Source organism: Rutilus rutilus (assembly GCF_951802725.1).
Source record: "Rutilus rutilus genome assembly, chromosome: 1".
Taxonomy (NCBI): Eukaryota; Metazoa; Chordata; class Actinopteri; order Cypriniformes; family Leuciscidae; genus Rutilus; species Rutilus rutilus.
In genome coordinates, this window is record NC_140209.1 from 169,991 (window position 1) to 185,000 (window position 15,010).

General features: G+C 44.7%; 2 protein-coding genes across 5 annotated transcripts in view; both read right to left on the reverse strand.

Annotated features, from left to right (window-relative positions):
* Positions 1–6,197: 6,197 nt before the first annotated feature.
* Positions 6,198–9,799, reverse strand: bglap (bone gamma-carboxyglutamate (gla) protein). Its single transcript, XM_084424860.1, has 4 exons — positions 9,714–9,799; positions 9,580–9,627; positions 8,534–8,627; positions 6,198–6,404 (listed from the first exon to the last, which is right to left on the reverse strand). The coding sequence occupies exons 1-4, from the start codon at positions 9,769–9,771 to the stop codon at positions 6,302–6,304; spliced, it is 303 nt and encodes a 100-aa protein (XP_084280986.1). The 5' UTR covers positions 9,772–9,799; the 3' UTR covers positions 6,198–6,301.
* Positions 9,800–10,624: 825 nt separating this feature from the next.
* mgp (matrix Gla protein) overlaps positions 10,625–15,010 on the reverse strand; it is a 13,583-nt gene continuing 9,197 nt past the window's right edge. For 2 of the 4 annotated variants that reach the window (XM_084424842.1, XM_084424841.1), the window contains one exon: positions 10,626–11,669. In XM_084424842.1, the coding sequence (XP_084280968.1) occupies positions 11,519–11,669 (151 nt within the window). In that variant the 3' untranslated portion in view covers positions 10,626–11,518. Of the gene's footprint in view, positions 11,670–15,010 lie in introns of all 4 variants that reach the window. The other 2 variants (XM_084424843.1, XM_084424840.1) reach the window with 2 other exon arrangements.

The window sequence follows — 15,010 nt, forward strand, 5'->3', positions numbered from 1 at the left end:
CCGGGAAAACACTTTTCATGTCTGGAAAATTCACAGTTATTTTGTTTTCAAAGAGGAAAAAGGAAACAACATTGTTGTACAGCATAAATTATGCCTTCCAGTTATGAAGACGCTTCTTTAGCAAAGGACTGAACAACATCCAACTTAAACGTTTGCAGTTACGACTAGCACATAAATCAGCTAAAATGTAGTGTTTGTTAGTGATTTAAAATTCTATAGTGTGTACGATTGCAGTTTTGTGTAAGTTTTCTAGCGGAAAATGAGCTGGAAAATGTAGAATTAACACGAGAGTCCCCATAAAGTCTAACTCCACAGCACAGGGTAAGTCAGTGACAGATCAGCATGTGTTTTGAAACAGACTAATACATAGATGGTGTAGACATTTTAATTTTATGTATAAACTATAATTGTTTTTTCCCTGGTACGTGTCAAAGAAATAAAAATAAAGAATAAAACCATCTGTTATACAATACTGTAGCCACTAGATGTCTGTATAGCCTTTTATACAAATATATACGAGGCTGTGTAATCTCTAGTTGGTGAAAAGGCACGATTACTAAGTTTTAATAGCCTAGTTTTTATTAGTTTTAATTTTAAATTCATATTAAATAAAAGTACTTTGATGACATTGCTGTTTACCTGACTTTATTTACATACGTGACCTTAGGTTTTCCGCATCTCGTGGAATCAGTTAGGGTTCCGCATCTAACCCTAACTGCGCACAGAGAGGCCTTAAACACTGCTGGATCTTCAACACTTTTAGAAGAAAACAAACAAACACAACCCTAGGTACAGTATTTATCAGTGGCTAAACTAAGCAGAAATAAAGCTTCTACTTCTGAAGTTTCCAAGCAGCACAGCAGTAATGACTTTATGAACTTCTTCACTTATAAGATTGATAATATCAGGGAGAGAATTATAACTATGCAACAGTATCGCATCAGGAAGTGCATTGTAGTCTCCCTGAGGAAACATTGGATTTATTCATTGCAATAATCATCTAAATCAACAACATGTATGTTATAGTCAAGTTATGTCACGTCATCTTCATTTATATAGCGCTTTTAACAATATAGATTGTTCTAAAACGGCTTTACAGAGATAATTGGAAATTAAAGTAACAGAGATTGGTTAGGCTTTATAGCAGCTCTAAAAGTCTATAAAGTTATTGACCAGATAAAGTTAGTTTTGATTGATTCACTTCCGTCGCAACGATCATTAGTTATTAACTTAGGGGCTGCTAACACGACACCGCTCTCACAGAAAACCCTTCAGTTCTTTCTGCGCAAACTTCAAAAACGCGAACGCCGATGGCGTGCACATGCGTATTACGAGTTCAGTCTATAGGGATGTGTGTTTGAATATATGTGCGCAGGCGTGTAGTCCTTCCCTACAAACCAACCCTCAGCATACTACTTGTCTGGCCTTAAAATTAATAATACAGAATTTGTATCGCTTCCATGTAGCCACGCAAACCGGAATCATCCCTACAACACTTTATCTGTAGAGAGGTAAAGAGAGGGAAGGAGGCCTTCACAGGGGAGAGACTAGTGACACTTCAGGACTGCACTGTCGTCGCGTCCAGGCGCAGGTCCTTCATCAGATCTGGAGTGTGTGTGTGTGTGTGTGTGAGTGTGTGTGAGTGTGTGTCCAGGGGCAGGTCCTTCATCAGAACTGGAGTGTGTGTGTGTGTGTGTGTGTGTATGTGTGTGAGTGTGTGTGTGTGTGTGAGTGTGAGTGTGTGTCCAGGGGCAGGTCCTTCATCAGATCTGGAGTGTGTGTGTGTGTGTGTGTGTGTGTGTGTGTGTGTCCAGGCGCAGGTCCTTCATCAGATCTGGAGTGTGTGTGTGTGTGTGTGTGTGTGTGTGTGTGTGTGTGTCCAGGCGCAGGTCCTTCATCAGATCTGGAGTGTGTGTGTGTGTGTGTGTGTGTGTGTGTGTCCAGGCGCAGGTCCTTCATCAGATCTGGAGTGTGTGTGTGTGTGTGTGTGTGTGTGTGTGTCCAGGCGCAGGTCCTTCATCAGATCTGGAGTGTGTGTGTGTGTGTGTGTGTGTGTGTGTGTGAGTGTGAGTGTGTGTCCAGGCGCAGGTTCTTCATCAGATCTGGAGTGTGTGTGTGTGTGTGTGTGTGTGTGTCCAGGCGCAGGTCCTTCATCAGATCTGGAGTGTGTGTGTGTGTGTGTATGTGTGTCCAGGCGCAGGTCCTTCATCAGATCTGGAGTGTGTGTGTGTGTGTGTGTATGTGTGTCCAGGCGCAGGTCCTTCATCAGATCTGGAGTGTGTGTGTGTGTGTGTGTGTATGTGTGTCCAGGCACAGGTCCTTCATCAGATCTGGAGTGTGTGTGTGTGTGTGTGTGTGTGTCCAGGCGCAGGTCCTTCATCAGATCTGGAGTGTGTGTGTGTGTGTGTGTGTATGTGTGTCCAGGCACAGGTCCTTCATCAGATCTGGAGTGTGTGTGTGTGTGTGTGTGTGTGTCCAGGCGCAGGTCCTTCATCAGATCTGGAGTGTGTGTGTGTGTGTGTGTATGTGTGTCCAGGCGCAGGTCCTTCATCAGATCTGGAGTGTGTGTGTGTGTGTGTATGTGTGTCCAGGCGCAGGTCCTTCATCAGATCTGGAGTGTGTGTGTGTGTGTGTGTGTGTGTGTATGTGTGTCCAGGCGCAGGTCCTTCATCAGATCTGGAGTGTGTGTGTGTGTGTGTGTGTGTGTGTGTGTGTGTGTGTGTGTGTGTGTGTGTGTGTGTGTGTGAGTGTGAGTGTGTGTCCAGGCGCAGGTCCTTCATCAGATCTGGAGTGTGTGTGTGTGTGTGTGTGTGTGTGTGTGTGTGTGTGTGTGTGTGTGTGTGTGTGTGAGTGTGAGTGTGTGTCCAGGCGCAGGTCCTTCATCAGATCTGGAGTGTGTGTGTGTGTGTGTGTGTGTGTGTGTGTGTGTGTGTGTGTGAGTGTGAGTGTGTGTCCAGGCGCAGGTCCTTCATCAGATCTGGAGTGTGTGTGTGTGTGTGTGTGTGTGTGTGTGTGTGTGTGTGTGTGTGTGTGTATGTGTTTCCAGGCGCAGGTCCTTCATCAGATCTGGAGTGTGTGTGTGTGTATGTGTGTGTGTGTGTGTGTGTGTGTGTGTGTGTGTGTGTGTGTGTGTGTGTGAGTGTGAGTGTGTGTCCAGGCGCAGGTTCTTCATCAGATCTGGAGTGTGTGTGTGTGTGTGTGTGTGTGTGAGTGTGAGTGTGTGTCCAGGCGCAGGTCCTTCATCAGATCTGGAGTGTGTGTGTGTGTGTGTGTGTGTATGTGTTTCCAGGCGCAGGTCCTTCATCAGATCTGGAGTGTGTGTGTGTGTGTGTGTGTGTGTGTGTGTGTGTGTGTGTGTGTGTGAGTGTGAGTGTGTGTCCAGGCGCAGGTTCTTCATCAGATCTGGAGTGTGTGTGTGTGTGTGTGTGTGTGAGTGTGAGTGTGTGTCCAGGCGCAGGTCCTTCATCAGATCTGGAGTGTGTGTGTGTGTGTGTGTGTGTGTGTGTGTGTATGTGTTTCCAGGCGCAGGTTCTTCATCAGATCTGGAGTGTGTGTGTGTGTGTATGTGTGTCCAGGCGCAGGTCCTTCATCAGATCTGGAGTGTGTGTGTGTGTGTGTGTGTGTGTGTGTGTGTGTGTGTGTGTGAGTGTGAGTGTGTGTATGTGTTTCCAGGCGCAGGTCCTTCATCAGATCTGGAGTGTGTGTGTGTGTGTGTGTGTGTGTGTGTGTGTGTGTGTGTGTGTGTGTGTGTGTATGTGTGTGTGTGTGTGTGTGTGTGTGTGTGTGTATGTGTTTCCAGGCGCAGGTCCTTCATCAGATCTGGAGTGTGTGTGTGTGTGTGTGTGTGTGTGTGTGTGTGTGTGTGTGTGTGTGAGTGTGAGTGTGTGTCCAGGCGCAGGTTCTTCATCAGATCTGGAGTGTGTGTGTGTGTGTGTGTGTGTGTGTGTGTGTGAGTGTGAGTGTGTGTCCAGGCGCAGGTTCTTCATCAGATCTGGAGTGTGTGTGTGTGTGTGTGTGTGTGTGTGTATGTGTGTCCAGGCGCAGGTCCTTCATCAGATCTGGAGTGTGTGTGTGTGTGTGTGTGTGTGTGTGTGTGTGTGTGTGAGTGTGAGTGTGTGTCCAGGCGCAGGTTCTTCATCAGATCTGGAGTGTGTGTGTGTGTGTGTGTGTGTGTGTGTGTGTGTGTGTGTGTGTGTGTGTGTGTGTGTGTGTGTGTGTGAGTGTGAGTGTGTGTCCAGGCGCAGGTTCTTCATCAGATCTGGAGTGTGTGTGTGTGTGTGTGTGTGTGTGTGTGTGTGTGTGTGTATGTGTGTCCAGGCGCAGGTCCTTCATCAGATCTGGAGTGTGTGTGTGTGTGTGTGTGAGTGTGAGTGTGTGTGTGAGTGTGTGTGTGTGTGTGTGTGTGTGTGTGTGTGAGTGTGAGTGTGTGTCCAGGCGCAGGTTCTTCATCAGATCTGGAGTGTGTGTGTGTGTGTGTGTGTGTGTGTGTGTGTGTGTGTGAGTGTGAGTGTGTGTCCAGGCGCAGGTTCTTCATCAGATCTGGAGTGTGTGTGTGTGTGTGTGTGTGTGTGTGTGTGTGTGTGTGTGTGTGAGTGTGTGTCCAGGCCCAGGTCCCTCATCAGATCTGGAGTGTGTGTGTGTGTGTGTGTGTGTGTGAGTGTGAGTGTGTGTCCAGGCGCAGGTCCCTCATCAGATCTGGAGTGTGTGTGTGTGTGTGTGTGTGTGTGTCCAGGCGCAGGTTCTTCATCAGATCTGGAGTGTGTGTGTGTGTGTGTGTGTGTGTGTGTGTGTGTGTGTGAGTGTGAGTGTGTGTCCAGGCGCAGGTTCTTCATCAGATCTGGAGTGTGTGTGTGTGTGTGTGTGTGTGTGTGTGTGTGTGTGTGTGTGTGAGTGTGTGTCCAGGCCCAGGTCCCTCATCAGATCTGGAGTGTGTGTGTGTGTGTGTGTGTGTGTGAGTGTGAGTGTGTGTCCAGGCGCAGGTCCCTCATCAGATCTGGAGTGTGTGTGTGTGTGTGTGTGTGTGTGTCCAGGCGCAGGTCCCTCATCAGATCTGGAGTGTGTGTGTGTGTGTGTGTGTGTGTGTCCAGGCGCAGGTTCTTCATCAGATCTGGATACGGCCTGGATCCGGCAGGCTGCGGTAAACCTCGGGATAAACAGACACTAATATTAGCGTAGATGCCATTCTTCTCATGATGTAACGAGTACATCAGGATTTATGGGAAGTGTTCACGGTTCCAGCTGACATCATCTATGCAGCCTAATATTGAATTATAGAAGTCTATAATGTATTATGTGAATGCTATGTCAAAGAGATGTGTCTTTAATCTGGCTTTGAACTGACAGAGTGTGTCTGCTTCCCGGACAATGGTAGGAAGACTGTTCCAGAGTTTTGGTGCTAAATAGGAGAAGGATCTACCGCCAGCAGTCGATTTTGATATAATAGGTATTAGTAACTGGCCGGAATTTTGAGATCGCAATAGACGTGAAGGAGTATAATGCGTTAAGAGCTCGCTCAAGCACTGCGGAGCTAAACCATTTAGTGCTTTGTAAGTAATCAGCAATATTTTAAAATGTATACGATGTTTAATAGGGAGCCAATGCAGTGTTGACAGAACCGGGCTAATATGGTCATACTTCCTGGTTCTGGTAAGAACTCGAGCTGCTGCGTTTTGAACCAGCTGTAGTTTGTTTATTAAGCGTGCAGGGCAACCACCCAGTAGAGCATTACAATAATCTAGCCTTGATGTCATGAACGCATGAACTAATTGTTCCGCATTTGTCAATGAGAGCATATGATGTAATTTAGATATATTTTTAAGATGGAAAAATGCGGTTTTACAGATACTAGACACGTGACTTTCAAATGAAAGATTGGTATCAAAGAGCACACCCAGGTTCCTAACCTCACCGTCCATGACCTCAAGGCTAGATTATTGTAATGCTCTACTGGGTGGTTGCCCTGCACGCTTAATAAACAAACTACAGCTGGTCCAAAACGCAGCAGCTCGACTGCAGTCCTGTTATCTCTGTAAATCTGCTTTGAAACAATCTATATAATTGTATAAAGCGCTATAAAAAATAAAGGTTGACTTACAAACACATGAGAATCTAGCCATGATGTGACCAGTAATATTAAACCATCCCAAACAAAAACTGAACAGAACTTGCAGACAACATTTATAGTGTTTTGTTTGTTTGTTTATTATTATTTTGCATAGCTTCAGCAGCCTTCTCTGCTTATGTTTTTTTATGTTTTTTGACAGATGCTCATCATGATGTGGGGCAGTGATGCAGTGGATCTCTAGTAGGGAATGGGTCCGTAGTACGCAGTGTAGGCCGCGATGATGCCAGACGTGTCCATCATGTCCTCGCAGGCCAGGTTTGCCTCACACACTTCCCTGAGACTGAGAGAACACAAGAGTGTGTGAGATATACGCACCAACACTGCTGAGTGTGTGTGAGAGAGAGATAGAGAGAGAGAGAGAGAGAGAGAGAGAGAGAGAGAGTGTGTGTGTGTGTAATTAAGATAATTAAGAGATGATTGAGCATAAATGATGAACACCTGCTGTTAACAAGCAGAATCACTGAAGGAAGGAGAAACAGCAAGAACAGAAAAAAAGAGAAACACAAGAACTTCAGACACAGCGTTAGATGAAATCAACTAAAGAGAAAAGAAGACATTAAATCTCTGAAGATCTCAGCAGAGGATTAAACAACTCCACAAACAGCATTACCAGCTTCACTTTACTTGACTTTATTTCTGCTTTATTTCTGCATCTACAGGAGTTATTTTTGAGAACTAACAGAGGTTTAGATGTTGATGTTTTATTGAAGATGCTTGGTCATCATTATGCTGATCAGTGTTTCTTTTAGTTGGTCAGTTTGACTTGGTTTTAAATATGAGTTTGTGGTCTCTGTAACAGTGTTTACCAAAACACATAATTTGTTGCAAAGGAGACATCAAGAATCAGCATATGAATCTCAACAATGGTGACACACATCATGCCGCAATGCATGCTGGGAGCCAACATAGTATAAAACTCATGGCTCCCAGCATGCTTTGCGGCATGAAGTATGTCACAATTGTTGAGATTTATATGCAGATTATTAATGTAAGTTTGTGTCTAAAAAATAATTGCTAAAATTTTAAAATCAAAATTCAGAATGTCTGATCTGTTGCAAGAAAGTGTGGTTGGTGAATATAGTCTATTAATAACAAATAACCACTTATGGTCAGGGATAAGATTAGTGAATTATTCTACTTTATGATGCTGAAAACCATATCACCTGACCATCTTTGTTTCTGGCTTCCTTTGCAACAAATCATGTGTTTTGTTAAACACCACAAACTCACATAATAAGCCAAGAGTCAAACTGCCCAACTAAATGACACACCGATCACCATAATGGTGACCAATCATCTTCAATAAAACATCAACATCTAAACCTCTGTTATTTCTCAAAAAATAACTCCTGTAGATCAATGGCAGAAATAGTCAATCTGATTATTAATAAGTAAAGCTGGTAATGCTGTTTGTGGAGTTCTTTAATCCTCCTCTGCTGAGATCTTCAGAGATTTAATGTCTTCTTTTATCTTCAGTTTATTTCATCTAATGCCGAGTTCACACTGCACGATTTTAGCCCTGATTTTCACTCGCCGACAGGTTTCGACAGATCGCGGACAAACGCTCGAAATCAAAGACGTGATCTGAGAGAATCGCTGATGAGACGCCCCTGAGATATTATCACGATGACCCGCAGCCAATGAGAGAGCAAGTTACAGGACAGTGGGAGGAGTTATAGACCAGAATATCACCATTTTAATGGATATATTTACAATTATATTAAACAGAAACAAAGCACAAACATTTGCTTGACCAGCAGCAACAGCAGCACATTGCAAACTTATTTATTTTCCCCATCTCTCTTTGCAGAAACACAACCCTTGCTCCCCGCTCTCCCCAATCATTTACTCCTGCAGAATCAGTTTTTCTTTCTCCTTTTCACTGCAAATCAGCGCAGAGACAATATGGATCGTAAGCTTTTTGCAGGCTATCATTTTTAATAACAATTTCAGTCTCGCGCTCACACATGCGTGATCTTGCGTTATTTCCTTATCACTTCTCGCGTGTGTTTGGTTGTGAAACGTAGTTTGTGGATCAGACTGAATGATACCCCAGATAGTCGAGCAGTGTGAACACACACACCAGTGACTGAATGATACCCCAGATAGTTGAGCAGTGTGAACACACACACCAGTGACTGAATGACCCTAACCAATAGGCTGTTGTTGAAGTCAGTTGTAGTTCTTGTGTTTCTCTTTTTTCTGTTCTTGTTGTTTGTCTTTCCTCCAGTGATTCTGCTTGTTAACAGCAGGTGTTCATCACTAATGCTCAATTATCACTTAATTAATGACTTAATCATCTCAATAACTTTAATTCTGATTCAGAGTGACTTTAACACTCTTTAGAGTGGGACCATATGTACTCAGAGCAGAGTTAATTTAACTGTGTGTGTGTGTGTGTGTGTGTACCTCTCCAGCTGAGCCAAACTCAGGTCAGCGGCAGCCACCCCAGCTCTCTTCTGTCTCACCAGCGTTGAAGCCTCTTCTTGCTTCACAAACACACCTGTGAAGAGACATTCAAACTCATTCCCTCTCCTGACTTTCTTTCCTCTGTAACAGATCATAAAATCATCCTGTCTTCATCAGTGGAAACTGTGTGTGAAGAACAGGCCCACATTCAGACAGATAGGCTCAGATAAACTCCTCATACATGACCCTTCTGTAGATGTCTTTGACAGTCCCTGTGTTCTTCCTCAGGGTTCCTGTCTCGTTTTCCAGCACAAACATCTAAACATTCGTAAATCAAGATGCATTTACTGGAAAGGAACAATGACTGAAGATATTAAGTCTTGTTTACTGAATATTTGTATTTCCTATCTAAACTTTAAGTGAGTTTGTGCTTAAAACAAGAACAAATATCTGCCAATGGAGTCAGAAAAATAAACTTGATTCAAATGGAAAACAAGATAATTTTGTTTAATAATTTGGCAGATATTTGTTCTTGTTTTAAGCACAAACTCATTTAAAGTTTAGATAGAAAACGACAAATTGCATTTTATGTATGAATGTAGGTTTTTATGTATTCTATTTTGATATAATTTGTCAACATTTCTATCATCATTTCTATCTAACAACTCATGCATAAAGAAAATTGTGAAAATGAGTGTACGGAATGTAGTTTGACTGTAAATTTCAAACATAATGCCTTAATTATTATTACTACAATAGTTTCCCCCTTTTGTCTCGATCATTGGTGTAATTACGATATTTCCGGCTGCACTTGAAGGGTGAAGCTGTTCCTGTGAAGTTGAGCTGGAGCCCAAACAAACACACCTGGAGCAGCTGATCTCCAGAGATCTTCAGCACCGGCTCATAATGATGAGGCTCAATGACCAACACTGACCTTCAACAACACGCCGTTTACTTCACCTTCCACACGGAGCAGGTTTAACCAACATACAACACATGTAAACACACACACACACACACTACATGTCAACACATGTGTGTCTCACCATCATCACTGGGAGATTCTGATTTAGGGTCTGAGGAATCAGGAATACCTGCATAAGAACAACACACAGAGAACAGTTATACACACACTACCATACACACACACACACTCACACACGTTCACACACACACTGACCTGCGCTCAGGCTTGCAGTCATCATGCAGCAGAAGATCAGGAGCGTCAGGCTCTTCATGTTTGTCTCCGTGTTTAAGTTGACCTGTGACTGTGTGTCTCTGTGTCCCTCACATCATTTATAACAGTGACATCACAAGGACCGGACATCATGATTGGAGGAGGAATCAAACATCCACACACTCTCTCCTACACACACACACACACACACACAGATGGCGCTCTCCACCTGATCACAAACTCCACATATCGCTGTTGCGTGCGAGCGGCTCGTCAGCGGAGGAAGCCGGCTTCATATAAACGCTTCATATAAAGCCTCATATAAAGACTTTAATTACAGAGGTTCCTCCAGTAATGCTGTTTAGGGCCGAGAGCATCTGAGGCTCCGTGTTTCCGTCACCTGGACGCTCCTCACACACGCCGCCGCTGGACTGCGCTAAACGCACACACTCCTCACACACGCCGCCGCTGGACTGCGCTGAACGCACACACACACACACACTCCTCACACACGCCGCCGCTGGACTGCGCTGAACGCACACACACACACACACTCCTCACACACGCCGCCGCTGGACTGCGCTGAACGCACACACACACACACACTCCTCACACACGCCGCCGCTGGACTGCGCCGGAGCTCGTGGCTTTGGTCAAGGGTTCAGATGCTGAGCTGACATGAACCCTTCAGAGTATTTCTGAGTTCTGGCTCTGCCAGCCGTGGGCTATTTATTCCTGCAGAGTCCGCGCTCTTGGACTCACTCTATGTAATTTCACCGTCTGAGTTGCGAATCGCTGAAGTGCAGTGGTCAAGAATTGTGCGATCTCGTTCAGGAGGCTCAGAATAAACTGCGTGTACACGTGGATCTTCACAAGATCCAGAGAGACTCACTGAGGTCAGCATGAAATAATGAGCAGATGAAGGCCTTTCAGGTTTGCAGGAGTTTAATAGTGAAAGCGCTTTATTGATAAACAAAGACAGATTAAAAAATCAGCATCACATACAAAACGACTGATCTCTTGTGTGTGAAACATATGGCTTCAACATTTTAGTCCTCAGATTAGGTTCATTTTTGTAATTTGAATCTAATAAGAAATACATTTGCAGTCATGTACTCAGCTTTGAATAATGTTTAATGCGTAAACAAAAGAGAAATTGTCAGTATTGCGTAAATATCTGGGCGAACTGGCCCGTTGTCATTGAGCGAGAGGACGTTAGTAACGTACGCATGACACAAAAGGATATATGTATATATATGTGTGTGTGTAAATAGGGTTAAACTGACCTATAAATGATTATTTAACCTGTAAACTGTCACCTCTCTTTTTGAACATAGATCCAAACTCAAATAGTTGCAATTCATCAATGCTTAGGTTGGTAAGAAAGATGATAGCAAGCAGACACAGCAAATGTTTTGAACTAAACGTGTTATAATTTTTTATTCTTAACAAAATAAATTGGATTCTAAAATGGCTAGAAACCCAAAGGCAGTTGTTAGAAAATTTAAGTTGATATCACAAAAATGTAGGATCCTCTGAGATTTTTTTGCCGCTTGTGTAATTCTGTCAAAAAATAGCAGTACATTTAGTAATATATGAAACATGACACCGACCACGAGGGGGAGGAGCCTGATCAAATATTTTAAGGTGTGTTTCCATGGTAACACAATGTCCGATTTTAAAAGAGTTTTCCCTGGATGAATTTCGAGTGTTTCAGCTTTCCAATGACACCTAATTCCTGATAATTACTAAAATATGTGACAGTCAACAGGTTAAATGAAGAGGTCTCATTGAGTCGGAGGCAGGGTTCAGTACGGATGCAGATGTGGGTTGGGCCTGTGCTGCTGAGCGCTGAAATACGTTTGATAGGCCAGCTGTGAGCCGAAGCGGAGCGCAAGCAGACGGCAGGGAGAGAAATCTTCACAGATCTCGGCCCGACGCTCGGCTGGAGACTTCATCCTGAAAAACACACAAAAGACACATAAGACTGAAGGAGTGTCATCAACGACTGACGGCACGGCATTGATCTCACTAAGTGCATCTGTGTTCATGTAGAGAAAGTTATTCTCATCCACCAACTTGAGCTTTTTTTCCACAAAAGGCTCTTTGATGCAGGCTCGTTGTTGTTGGTGTTCCCTTTCGAGGGAACTCTATGCTGTGTCCAAGTCCTGATACTATGGGAACGCTCCCATTGTGTCTGAAGCACGTGTTCAACAAACTCCAATGTCATTGGTGCAACGTCACCCCATGACACGTGACGGCGTACCATGGAAGCTATAAAGGATTCCCAAAACACAACAGCTTCTGTGTTTTCAGCAAGCACTCTATGTCAACTGCTCCGCAGGCCAATATATTATCATATATTAGTGAATATTGTGACAAAGCAGTTTAGATTTCCCTGTGCACTCGCTCCATCACTCTCGCACTAGGAATCTCACACTATGACTCTCACACTAGGACTCCCACAAGGACTCCCACAAGGACTCCCTCTAGGACTCCCACTAGGACTCTCGCACAAGGACTCTCGCACTGGGACTCGCGCTGGGACTCTCACTAGGACTCACACTAGGACTTCCACTAGGACTCCCACTAGGACTCGCACTAGGACTCTCGCACTGGGACTCGGAGTGGGACTTCCACGAGGACTCTCACTACGACTCGCACTAAGACTTGCACTAGGACTTGCACTAGGACTTGCACTAGGACTTCCACTAGTACTCCCACTAGGGCTCACACTAGGACTCGCACTAGGACTCTCGAACTAGGACTCTCGAACTAGGACTCTCGCATTAGGACTCGCACTAGGACTCTCGCATTGGGACTCGGAGTGGGACTTCCACGAGGACTCGCACTAGGACTCGCACTAGGACTCTCGAACTAGGACTCGCACTAGGAATTCCTCTAGGACTCCCACTAGGACTCGCACTAGGACTCTCGAACTAGGACTCTCGCATTAGGACTCGCACTAGGACTCTCGAACTGGGACTCTTGCATTAGGACTCGCACTAGGACTCCCGCACTGGGACTCGGAGTGGGACTTCCACAAGGACCCGCACTAGGACTCCCACTAGGACTCTCGAACTAGGACTCTTGAACTAGGACTGGGATTCGCATTAGGACTCCCATTAGGACTCTCGCATTAGGACTCGCACTAGGACTCTCACTAGGACTCTCTCACTAGGACTCGCACTAGGACTCCCATTAGGACTCTCGAACTAGGACTCTGGCATTAGGACTCGCCCTAGGACTCTCACTAGGACTCTCGAACTAGGACTCCCTCTAGGACTCTCGCACAAAGACTCGCACTAGGACTCTCACACTAGGACTCTCGCACTAGGACTCGCACAAGGACTCTCACACTGTGACTCGCGCTGGGACTCTCACTAGGACTCGTACTAGGACTTCCACTAGGACTCCCACTAGGACTCGCACTAGGACTCTTGCACTGGGACTCGGAGTGGAACTTCCACAAGGACTCTCACTAGGACTCACCCTAAGACTCGCACTAGGACTTCCACTAGGACTCCCACTAGGACTCGCACTAGGAATTCCACTAGGACTCCCACTAGGACTCGCACTAGGACTCTCAAACTAGGACTCTCGCATTAGGACTTGCACTAGGACTCTCGCACTGGGACTCGGAGTGGGACTTCAATGAGGACTCGCACTAGGACTCGCACTAGGTATCACTGAACTAGGACTCCCACAAGGATTCCCACTAGGACTCTCGTACTAGGATTCTCACTAGGACTCACATTAAGACTCGCACTAGGACTCTCACACTAGGACTCCCACACTAGGACTCTCACACTAGGACTCCCACACTAGGACTCCCACACTAGGACTCCCACACTAGGACTCCCACACTAGGACTCTCACTAGGACTTGCACTAGGACTTCGACTTGGACTCGCACTAGGACTCTCGCACTGGGACTCGGAGTGGGACTTCCACGAGGACTCTCACTAGGACTCGCACTAGGACTTCCACTAGGACTTCCACTAGGACTCGCACTAGGACTCTCACTAGGAATTGAATTGAATTGAATTGAAAAACTTTATTAATCCCAGTAGGGAAACTAATTTGCTACCAACCATACAGCCATCAGACACGATACACAACTAACAGACAAGTACATAATTCTGGATTAATAGACGACTACTAGCCTAAGCGCTGATTACGAGACACAATTTGAGAGATTCATTTTCACAATCAACAAATACTAAAAACAACACTTTAAGAGACAAGAATAATACTCAACAATCAGCAATGTTGGTTAAAAAATCTGACCGCTGCTGGAACAAAAGACCTTCTCATGCGCTCACTAGAGCACCGTGGCATTATCAGTCGCTCACTAAAAGAGCTTCTGAGACCTTTAAACAAATTGTGCAGTGGATGGCCTTCAAAAAGCAGGACCATTTTTAATTTGGAACTAATCCTCTTCTCAACAGTAATCTCTAAAACATCTGGATTAAGACCAATAACTGAACCTGCTCTCTTGATTAGCTTATTTATCCTATTTTTGTCCTCAGCAGATATACTGCCCCCCCAGACAAGTCAATTCCACTAGGAGTCCCACTAGGACTTGCACTAGGACTCTTGCATTAGGACTCGCACTAGGACTCTCGAACTGGGACTCTTGCATTAGGACTCACACTAGGACTCACACTGGGACTCGGAGTGGGACTTCCACAAGGACTCGCACTAGGACTCCCACTAGGACTCTCGAACTAGGACTCTCGAACTAGGACTCTCACACTTGGACTCTCGCACTGGGTTTCCTGACTGTTTGTTGAACATGTGCTTCAGACACAATCACACAGGAGCGTTCCCATAGCTTCAGTACTTGAGCACAGCGTAGAGTTCCCTTCTAAGGGACCCATGGTTATAGTCGTAACCCAGATGTTTCAGAATACTTTTGTCCTCAGGACTGTTCTCGAAACATCAGCTGCTATTCACAATCAACTCAATTTCTTGAGTTTCATCAACCAAGAAGAAGTTTCTAAAAACTCAAACATTTAAATTCAACATTTCATGAGATTTATGAGCATTAATGTAGTTTTGTCAAGTCAAGTCAAGTATATTTGTATAGCGCTTTTCACAATACAGATTGTATCAAAGCAGCTTCACTGTATTAAATTAAAATAATACAACAAGGTTTGTTTCTAGTGGAATTTGTTGATTGATAAAATCAAATTAAATATCCCCAGAATATCCCCTAACCCTTTTGTGTGTGTTTGTAAATATTTAGGGACAAATTTGTTCCCAGAATTGAGCTAAATCTGACAAAACCTGCATTTG

What these genes read in the sequence shown, in the direction of transcription:
- bglap (XM_084424860.1), bottom strand. Translation starts at nt 9,771, where the DNA reads ATGAAGAGCCTGACGCTCCTGATCTTCTGCTGCATGATGACTGCAAGC. An exon ending in GACTGCAAGCCTGAGCGCAG is followed by an intron (nt 9,628 to 9,713) that starts GTCAGTGTGTGT and finishes GTTCTTATGCAG; the next exon opens with GTATTCCTGATTCCTCAGAC. An exon ending in AGAATCTCCCAGTGATGATG is followed by an intron (nt 8,628 to 9,579) that starts GTGAGACACACA and finishes GTCTCTTCACAG; the next exon opens with GTGTGTTTGTGAAGCAAGAA.